General features: G+C 39.8%; 1 protein-coding gene across 1 annotated transcript in view; it reads left to right on the top strand.

The window, feature by feature from the left end:
- ZBTB18 (zinc finger and BTB domain containing 18) overlaps nucleotides 1–3,968 on the top strand; it is a 6,508-nt gene extending 2,540 nt beyond the window's left edge. The window contains exon 2 of the mRNA XM_008639920.2: nucleotides 137–3,968. Coding sequence (XP_008638142.1) covers nucleotides 137–1,719 — 1,583 coding nt within the window. The 3' untranslated portion in view covers nucleotides 1,720–3,968. The remainder of the gene's footprint in view (nucleotides 1–136) is intronic.
- Nucleotides 3,969–10,891: the final 6,923 nt, after the last annotated feature.

Below are 10,891 nucleotides of genomic sequence, written 5' to 3'. Positions count from 1 at the left end.
GTAAATAATCTTTGCGTGGTGTCAGTACCAGAATTCCTGCAATATAAATACAAGGTTTTTAGAGTGGAATTACTTGGATTCATAAGTTCTGTGATTCTGACCTACATTTAATTTTCAAAAATCTTGTTGCTTATAGGTTATGAAGACAGTATGGAGTTTCCTGACCACAGTAGACATTTGCTACAGTGTCTGAGTGAGCAGAGACATCAGGGTTTTCTTTGTGATTGCACTGTTCTGGTAGGAGATGCCCAGTTCCGAGCGCACAGAGCTGTACTGGCTTCATGCAGCATGTATTTCCACCTCTTTTACAAGGACCAGCTGGACAAAAGGGACATTGTTCATCTGAACAGCGACATTGTTACAGCCCCAGCTTTCGCTCTCCTGCTTGAATTCATGTACGAAGGAAAGCTCCAGTTCAAAGACTTGCCCATTGAAGACGTGCTAGCAGCTGCCAGTTATCTCCACATGTATGACATTGTCAAAGTCTGCAAAAAGAAGCTGAAAGAGAAAGCAACCACGGAGGCAGACAGTACAAAAAAGGAGGAAGACGCCTCAAGTTGTTCAGACAAAGTGGAGAGCCTCTCCGACGGCAGCAGCCACATGCCAGGAGACTTGCCCAGCGATGAAGACGACGGAGAAGATGAAAAATTGAACATCCTGCCTAGCAAAAGGGACTTGGCGGCTGAGCCTGGGAACATGTGGATGAGATTGCCCTCAGACTCAGCAGGCATTCCCCAGACTGGCGGAGAGGCAGAGACGCACACAGCAGCAGCTGGAAAAACAGTAGCCAGCCCCTGCAGCTCAACAGAGTCTTTGTCCCAGAGGTCTGTCACCTCCGTGAGGGATTCAGCAGATGTTGACTGCGTGCTGGACCTGTCTGTCAAGTCCAGCCTTTCAGGAGTTGAAAATTTGAACAGTTCTTATTTCTCTTCGCAGGACATGCTTAGAAACAGCCTGGTTCAGGTGAAGGTGGAGAAAGAGGCTTCCTGTGATGAGAGTGATGTTGGCACTAATGACTATGATATGGAACATAGCACTGTGAAGGAAAGTGTGAGCACTAATAACAGGGTACAGTACGAGCCGGCCCACCTGGCTCCGATGAGGGAAGATTCGGTCTTGAGGGAGCTAGATAGAGAGGACAAGGCAAGCGATGATGAAATGATAACTCCAGAGAATGAGAGAGTCCAGGTGGAGGGAAACATGGACAGCAGCTTGCTCCCTTACGTGTCAAACATACTTAGCCCCGCCGGCCAAATTTTCATGTGTCCTCTCTGCAACAAGGTCTTTCCTAGTCCCCACATCCTGCAAATTCATTTAAGCACGCACTTTCGAGAGCAGGACGGGATCCGCAGCAAGCCTGCTACTGATGTCAATGTCCCGACCTGCTCCTTGTGTGGTAAGACTTTTTCTTGCATGTACACCTTGAAACGTCATGAGAGGACTCATTCAGGTGAAAAGCCCTACACTTGCACCCAGTGTGGGAAGAGCTTCCAGTACTCCCACAACCTGAGCCGCCACGCAGTGGTTCACACGCGGGAGAAGCCTCATGCTTGTAAGTGGTGTGAACGCAGGTTCACACAGTCCGGAGACCTTTACAGACACATTCGGAAGTTTCACTGTGAGTTGGTGAACTCATTGTCTGTCAAAAGCGAAGCACTGAGCTTACCTACTGTCAGAGACTGGACCTTAGAAGATAGCTCACAAGAACTTTGGAAATAAAATTTTTATATATATAAATAATATATATATAAATCTATATAGTTGTGGTACAGTCTAAAAGCAATCTTGTTTCCTTGAACTGAAAGTTTGGCTATTAGCTTGTTTTTGCACTTTAAGGCAGCATGAATATTTCACTAATTTAGCACTCCAATAAAAATGAACTGTAGAGGTAATCCGACAAAGTAACTAATTGCGGAGCGTATTTTTCCCCCTTTTTGGAATAGAAGCCAGCGGATACTTTACTTCTAAGGAATCTCCAATTCAAAAAATTTGGATGTGGCTTTATTCTCCCCAAAACACTGCGTTCTTTTAAACTCTTGATCTTTTTCCCTCTTAAAATCTGAATGTAGAAATCCTCTCCCAATTTTGTCAGTTCCTTTACATTTCTATAATTGCATGAGTCCTTTCTAGCTGTTGGAAACCTGAATGCTTTTAGACCCAAATGGAAAATTTCTGAAATGCTGGATTATCTATTTTTAAACAAGCGGTTGACTTAAAACTTATTATGGCAACTTCTGGATTTCTGACAGTTCCCACTGGAAAAAAAACCACAAAAAAACCAACACAAAAACATAAAACAAAAACCCTGAGAGTACACTGGGATCACTGGGACTCTGTCTTACGTGAAGGTTTGCTTGGGATGAAAAAGGATATTGCAGCTTCAGCAGTGATGAACTGTGTGTTTAAAAAATGTGAATTACTGTTATTGTATACTGTAATTGATTACATGGGCCGGGGGGAGGTATCAAAGAACTTGGCAGGTTGTGTTGATGCTCTTAGTTGAGTCTTGAAAAGTAAATATTAACGCTACAGAAATGCATGATTTTCAGTATATTTTTGTCTTTGTTTGCATTGTATAACTTTAACGAGTGAGTTGAAAATTATTTAATTTCCTTAGGAAAAAAACCTGACACCGTTGAAAATGCCAGTGTTATGAAGACAAGAAATGCACTGTTTTTATTTTATCTAATTTAAATTTACTTTCCCACTGTCTTTAAGTTGAGAAGAACTTAAGCTACGAGTCGCCGATTTAGCTACGTTAACAAGGAAAAAAAATTGAATGTTTACAACCAGGCTTCGAGATTTGCATGTGCGGTGTGCATTTACTAACCCCAGACCCCTTCTAATTGCACAGACCCCACGCCAGCTCCAACTGAGGTGCGTCCATTTCCCCAGATGAGCATTTGTAGGATTCCGGCTGCACCACTCCACCACAATAGGTCGTTCTTTTTTTTTCCCCCCGTTGAAAAGAGGCTGTGGACTGAAAAAAAAAAGCAAAAAAAAGCCCCGGGCTGAAAGGCCTGGGCAGGCCTGAGTGACAGGGGGGGCCGGGGGGGCCGGGGAAGGACTATGCGTATCCAAGCAGCAGAGACTGCAGCCTGACGTGTGGTTTTAATGACCAACACGCAGGTCAAAAGCATTTTGCACAGTGTTTGTTTTCCTGTCTTGCACTTACAAATAAGGTCTATGGGAGTAGCATGGATAACGTTTGCTGTTTTTTCCTTTTTTTTTTTTTTCCTTTTTTTTTTCCTCTGCTTTTGTTTAAAATTTGATCGCCTTAACTACTGTAAACATAGCCTATTTTTGTGCTTAAGATACTGAATGGAAAACTCCATTGTGTATTGCTGGACTGTTTTGGAAATATTTGGTCAAATGTGTGTTAATTTGGCTGTAATGGCATTTAAAACAAAAAAAAAGCTGTGAAAATGGCCTTGGAGCGTTATCTTTAGTTACTTGAATAGTTTCTAGGTTTAAAACTACATTCTTTTCTTAATTTAGAAAAGACAATCAGTGTCTGAGGAAAATGGACTTTCTCTTGGATTTTTTTGTGGTCCTCGTGAGTGATTGCTTTTTTCCTTTCCTTAGTTTCACATTCTTCTTTTGTTCTAAAACTTAGACTGACATCTAGCTTTGACAATCATAGTATGTTTTATTTTCCTGAGGAGGGAATAACTTATAATGCTGTTTAGTTTTGTACTATTGGTGTGTTGGTGAATTTTTAAACTGTGTGCTAACTGCAATAAATTATATGAACTGAGAAATCAATTCCCTTGTCTTTTTTCCCTCTTTTAAATTATAGTTATGGAGTATTTTTTATAATGTGTAACTTTATTACTTTTGTACAGACTTCTATTGCTAACTGTGTATGGAATATGTTTTCAGTATGCTTTTGGGCACTTTGTTGCTACCATACATATTTACATCTCACTTAACATTTAAAAAAATTAAATGCTTGTGTTTTGAAAGCATTTCTCTGTGTGTAGCTCTCGCTCATTCTGTAGAGGTATTTTTTAATTATTTTTTACTTCCCCAAAGGCTTTTGCAGAATCAATCTATTGAATTCCAGAAATTTTGCTACCATGCAAATATCTGTGCAGGTACACAGTTCCCTTTGTAGGCTTAATTTCACTCCAAGGAGCTCTCCTGGGCTCACTCTCTTATGTGTCAGTCTCTCTGAGAACAGTAGAGCAGAAGGCAACAACTTAATCTGAAGCATTGGCCGGGTAGTGACTGGCTGTCAGTGTTACAGTAGGCAGTCAAAATGTCCAAACTACTGGTAACACATCAAAGCTGTCTGGACTACAGAGGAAAATTGAAATAATCCTAAATCTTTTGGGTATTTCTCTTATGGACTAAATGTTTCTCTAAAAAAAAAATAGTCTTAGCAAAACCTTTGAAAAAGACCTGGTTTAGATGCTTGTTGCAGGATATACCCAGAATTCCTGTTTGAGGCTGCTCTATCCTAGGAACGAGACCAGCACTGCGGAGCCCAATGGGAATACGGAAGTAGAGCTAAATTAGAAGGCTGGAACAGAGACAGCAGGACCAATTTGATGGGGGGAAAAATACCTTAATTTAAATGTTTCATTACACTTATCATCTGCCCAGGTACAACTGAAGTTGTGCAGCAACCACGTGAATCTCGGTGCCTAAGCTATTCTGCTTATCTTCCTACATCGGCGGTAATTTGTATGTAGCCAAAATTATCTTTTTCACTGTTTTATTCTTTATAACAATTTTCAATCATCATTTGCTGTGTTTGCGGTGTGGGTTTTTTGTGTTAGTAGAGATATTTTGAAAACATTTCCTTCTGTCAGTGTTAGCATCTCCGGTCGCATAGAACTCTCTGTTTTCTAGCAGCAGACCTTTTCTGTAGGCTTTCATATGGGAGAATATTATGTGTGGTTAAGATGGTTTTAAGTATCGTCAAGACTGAAAGACGGCTAATATTGCAGTGCTGCAATCTGTGCAGCTGATGAGCTTTGGCTGTGGCTCCAGGCAGATTCACCATTTGTTCGCCAACATTAAGATTTTCAAGGATTGTAGATTCTCAAATAAAACTAGACTTCGAAGGAGTCCTTCTTCGGAAGGGAAGGGAAAACAAAACTTAGCTGTTAGTGACAAAATAATTCAAAATATTCTTTATACTTTGTGGTTTATCTAGAGATGGTTTGTATGTGTGCAGCACACACTTGTGGCCATCGAAGTGTTTCTTCAATGAAAAGATGAAACGTACTCCCGCGCGTTGCTTCCCTCCATGAGGTTTAATGTACTGACTTACCTAAATAGCTGTAGTGTTTTTCTTTTTTCTTCTTTTTTCTTTTTTTTTTAATACAGTCCCTAGATAATGAAGCATGAAAAAGCATTTTCTTTGGCTTGAGGATATTGTGGTAACAAAATCCTCACCGTTTGTGGTGAAGGGAAAGCACGGGAATGGAAAACGCCCTCCTAACTTCACGGGTTCAGACAACTTTCTCTGACTGGTGATAGTCGTCACTTTTTAACTGTGAGTACTTCTAGACTGACTCACAGGGAAAATACTAAATATATAATTTGGCTATTTTTTAAATCACTTCCTATAACAGCTTAAAATTCTTTTAGTTACGTGTGTTTTCTCTAAAAGCTTCAGGGTTTGGTGGGACAGAGGCTTTTGAACCAGGCACAGCATTCTACAGCCCATCTACTTACTGAGATCTGTGCATATTAGCTGCAATTCGAAAAACTTGGTAGGAGTTTAAAAGAAAACTTTCTGGCCAAGGAAGGGAAGGGATTCTCATTGTTTTTCCTGCTCTCCTGCCTTAGGGCAAAAACAAGTGCCAAACAATCGCATGTACTTCTGTTGACCCTAAATAAAGCCAGTATATGCCCTCAAAACTTGCATTGCCTTGTTGTAAGCCTCAATACAATTTTTAAATTAATTTGCAAGGGTACAGATTCTCTTTTGCCCCGTGCTGGCTCACCTGCTCGGGCAGGGCACCACCGTTTTCTCTCCCTGCGACAGCGTAACTCTACTTTCCTTCTACAGATAATGGAGCAAGTGATTTGTTGGCGGTGGACGGACTGCCTCCCGCCTTCCCCAGCCAAATCTGCTTTAATCAAATGCTTTAATTTTTTAGTTGATTCCTAATAAACAACTTTGAATATGCATTTTTCCAGCCTACTCAAAAATGAAACCCCGAGCCCCCTGTTTTGTGATCAGTGATGCTGCAGCAGTTTGTAGCTGAGGCAAACTTGGAAGGCGAGAAAATTCCTACCTGCTCCCTCCCCTCACTTTGAAGCAATGCAAATTCCTTCAGAATGAAGGTGAAATATGTTTCAATCCTGCAAAAAATACCCCAAAATTATAAAACTGATGCTAAAATGTTGTCACATAATTCTTTGTGGCCGGGTTCTCAAACTTATACATTATTAACGCTATTTGTCCATGTGATTTCCAAACTGAAATATATCCAGAGTATGGGCTTTTATTACAGAAATCTAACCAAAGCATTAAGGTTTTTTTACTGGCACAGTAAATGTGAATTTTAACAGAACTGTCTTATATTTTTAAAGGGAGGAAAAAACAATGCACAAATCTTTTGGGCTCTTTAAAAATATTCTGCTTCAGGAGTCCTGTGAAAATTTTGTATCTCTTCATTCAGATTTTAATCATGCCATTAAATGTAGAAAGTTTGGGAGTAAAAAATATTTTCTAGATGGTAAGAGAGAGTTTGTCCTTTTTTTGTATGAGTGTTTTTGAACTGAAGATGGAAATGTTCCCTTTTGCTGGCAAATGTGGACAGACAGAGGAAGAAGAGTCCTGCTCCTTGAAATCTACAGTCAGCAGCTCCTGCTAGTGTGATAAAATTCAGCTAAACCTGTTAATGGGTCTTACCAATGAAAGATGGTCCTTTCTGGAAGGGTTATCCATTATCCTAGTTCTCGTAGGCTAAAAAAGAAGTATTACTTTTAACCAGCTGTCAAACCGAAATGCTCTTGGTGCAAATAATCGGCAGCTTCCCCAGCTCTGCCAGAGCAGGAGAGGGGTGAGCCTTCTGCACAGCCAGGCAGCGGGAAAGCCAAAGGTGCTACAGGCTTAAAACTCCGGCAGTGATGGCAAATGCTGCAGAGGTTTCCAGTGACAGAGATGTTTGCAAAAAATACCCAACCCAAATATATTTCTTGTTTTCAAAAATAATCATGTTTGAGCTGAAGTATTTCCCTTACATTGGACCTTCTTGGGTTGGTTAATTTTTACGACTAACTGAACTCGTTTAAGTTGTCTGTTTATTATCCTCAGGTTCATTTTGCTTTAATTCAGTTTCTTGCTTTCAGGCTTGTTTTCCTGAGAAGACAGTTGCTCCACTAATACACCATCGTCTTGGTGCAGAATGGACACAGTTTTCATTCTTGATAACTCCTTAACATCAACCATTTGTAGCAGGGGGACACAAGTGCTTTGTTTACAACCATCCCCTCACTAGGACAGACTTCAAGCCTCTCCTATACTGCAGCTCTTACTGGCGGGCCAGATTTTCTTTTCTTTTCTTTTTGAGACTTTACAGCCTGGTTTTAGCAAGATTTTGCTTGTGGCTGCAAAGGAGAAGGAAGGTATGCAGTCTAGCCTCGGAACTGAAATTAACGTGTGATTGGGTATTTTAGGGATTGCAGGAAACAAGTAAATGATTGAATGCAAAATACAGCTGGTGGATATTTTTTAGGACATTTTAATGTGCACCGTTCTTAAACTCAGTGTTGTGCTTTAAAATGCATGTTTTGTATGAACATATGTGTCTGCATGTGAGGAAGTAGTTAAAAATAACTTGGTAATTTTTATTTAGGTGTGCATCAAAATCACAGCCTGAGTAATTCCTTAAAGATCTTTAGAAGATGTGTTTAGTGTTCACGCGTAGCAGCCAACACAATGTGGTCTTGTGCTACCTTGCTTGTGATTCCTACAGTTATCAGTGCTAATCTGAGCACCAAGAAGGGTTTTTTATGCCACGTCCAGAACATGCCAGATAGGGATTTACACAGCACATCCCCAGCCATAACAACCTAGTGCATGAAACCCAGCTTTAAATTAGTAAAATATTTAAAGAGCAAGTTACATGTATACCATGACTTCCGAAAGGATTTAACTGGTAAAGCAATATGTTACTGCCTCAGTACTACAGGAGGTATATTAAAAGGCTTAACTGTCTCAAAACAGCTCCACGGCATGGTATACACTGTATCTGGATGTAAATCTAGATAGGGATTTAAATATTTCTTTCACAACCTTCCCAAAATACAGTTTGGTTAAGGCTTATTTATATCTATTAAGAAAATAAAAACTAGTCTCGATGCTGTATTTTATGTTTTTGTCAAATAGTCTTCAATTTTAGCATTAAAGCTACTTTTTTTAAACTTTTGGATGTGTTCCCAATATACATTTTACAATTTTTTTTTTACCATTTTAAAAATGTACTTTATCTATAAATAAAACTCCTTGAAACTGATAGAGGTTTATCATACAAGATATAATTTATTTTCAACTACATTTGCCACGTATTCACACTTAGTGAGGATTCATGTTGAGATAATTTTGGAAATTCATACCAAGATAAAAAATATAGTTAAAACCTTAATGAAACATATTCTGTCTTCACAGGCTATAGCTACCAGGTCTTAATTTTCTGTAGCTTATTCTCTCTTTTTTAAAGTAGTTTGACTGGCACCATCTATCCAGAATATGATTTCTGTTAGTAGATGATTTTCAGGCTTAAATACATGACAGCTTGAAAACACTATAAATACCAGTATTTCATTATTTTCAAATGACTGAGTGACTTTTAAGAAAAATCTGTGGTTTAACGAGCTGAGACTAACTAGGTAATTCTTAATTTTTGGAGAAATGAAGAGTTGTACATCTCTGTATTAGTTATGAGGATATAATTTAATGAGCACATGAACACTGGGCTCCCTGTTGACAGACAGACCAACATACCTCTGCAAGTAGTGGATAACTCATTGCAACATTCTTCTGACATTTTCTCAAGACTGCTGCTTAGTATTTAAAAGGAAAAGCTCCTCAACCATGAGATGAACCCGAAGTTGTGCTTTGCCCAATTTAGTGTGATAAACATAAATTATTTATTTTTCGTTAATGATTGGAAAAGTATCACAAAAACAAAACTTAAAAAACAAAAGTGAGGAAACAAATGCTATCTAGCAGTATTTCACTTAGGAAATTTGTTATTCTTAGGCTAAATTTGGATCAAGAAACCCATGCATTTTAAAATCTCAGTGAAGAAACCTTTTATGCCCATAGCCAGTAGTTAAAAATGAGAGTAGATCAAGCTTTTTTCTTTTTATTTTTTTTTAAGACTGCTAATTTTCATGTGTTCTATTGTTCTCTCTAATCTATAACATGAAGTTCGCAGCATGAAAAAAAAGGTGGGAGGCATGAGGCAAACACCGGGGTCGTTTGTGGGGCCCAGCCAGACGGCTCCCAGCTCCCGCCAGCGAGCCTGCCGGGGGTCAGCGTCTTGTGGCAAGCGATGCCTTCATCCCCAAACAGCAGCAGGTTTGTGGGCATGCTTCTGCTGGAGGGATTGAAAATGCCTGAAGCGCTGCTTCTGGGAAGACGCTGGATAATGTGGATTCAAGCAAGGTATTAAAACAACTCTGCTCACGCTTTCTCAGCAGAGAATGGAGATGGGAGCGCTCCCTGCCTGCCCTGGGCCAATGGATGTGCAGTTCTCAGAAGTACTTGATGGTATAAGCTGATTTTCAAGTGTTGTACTCTGAACTAGGATTGCTGCTGGACAGTCTGGAGCTGGAAGCCGGATACCTGGGTGCTGTATTGCAATGCTATTTAAAAAGAAGTATGACAAATGTAAGGGTCTGGTCTCTCAACCCTTCTTCTCGGAGTATGAGCCTGAGGGCGAGCGGAGGTGTTAAGATTTGGGACCTACCTGACGTGAGCTACATATGAGTCACCCTCAAGACAGTGAGTAGATGACTAGCACTCGTCCTAATGTTAGCCTTCTATTTTAGGTTGATGCTCTTCAGATTCAGGGCTCCCCCACATGAAATACGACCATTTAGTGGTTTAGGATTTTTTCTAACAAGAGCCTTTGATAGGTCCTGCAGTTGTTCATAGCTGAGCTGGATCCTTTCAGTCCAAAACTGCCTGCATTAATGGCAGGCAAAATTTTGCCTTTGAAAATACCCAACTACTTTGGGTAGCTATTGTTACTTCCAGAACAGGGTAGGAATATGTTTGGAGCAGAAAGAAATTTATTTACAAAGACATCAGTTTACTATGTATTGCTAAAATTTAATATTGATGCTCACCTTTTGAAACAATCTTATCTCCTTTTATTTAGAAGAAGGAGGATGAGCCTGTGCTTTGGACTGTGGTGAGAAGAGAGGCAACATCTGTAAAGAATGGCTTTTTCTTTTTTTTTTAGAAGAGGGATAAGCACATTGTTAAAGGAATGAAGGAAATTACAGAAAAATGAGGTTTAAGGGAAAGCACATGTTGAAAGACAGAGCACATTAATCAGGCTATGGGAATGGGAGGTATAAAGACTGTTTTCTACACCACTTTGATTCTTATTAAGGACAAAAGCATTATAAGTTTTTTCCTCTTTTTTTTTTATGCTGGCTTTTAGGAAGGAAGCAATATACCATGGCAAGGTTGGGAGCCTCACTCCTGATGCAGTCCTGGAGGATGAAACATTTTTAATCCATCTCAAAGGCTTCTTCTTTTTTTTTTTCAGTTTGAACAAAGAAAGGAACATCTCCTCCTCATAACTTTACAGATGTCAGAATCACGGTTTTGAAGCCCATGCTTGAAGTCTCATTGTTGGGGCAGTGCAAGACCCCATCCTTGGAGCAGAGGTCCCTGTTTTTTTCCTGCCCT

The sequence above is a fragment of the Corvus brachyrhynchos genome, unplaced genomic scaffold (assembly GCF_000691975.1).
Source record: "Corvus brachyrhynchos isolate BGI_N302 unplaced genomic scaffold, ASM69197v1 scaffold31, whole genome shotgun sequence".
NCBI classification, from domain to species: Eukaryota; Metazoa; Chordata; class Aves; order Passeriformes; family Corvidae; genus Corvus; species Corvus brachyrhynchos.
The sequence above is the reverse complement of the archived record's forward strand: the minus strand, read 5'-3'. Positions and strand labels throughout refer to the sequence as shown.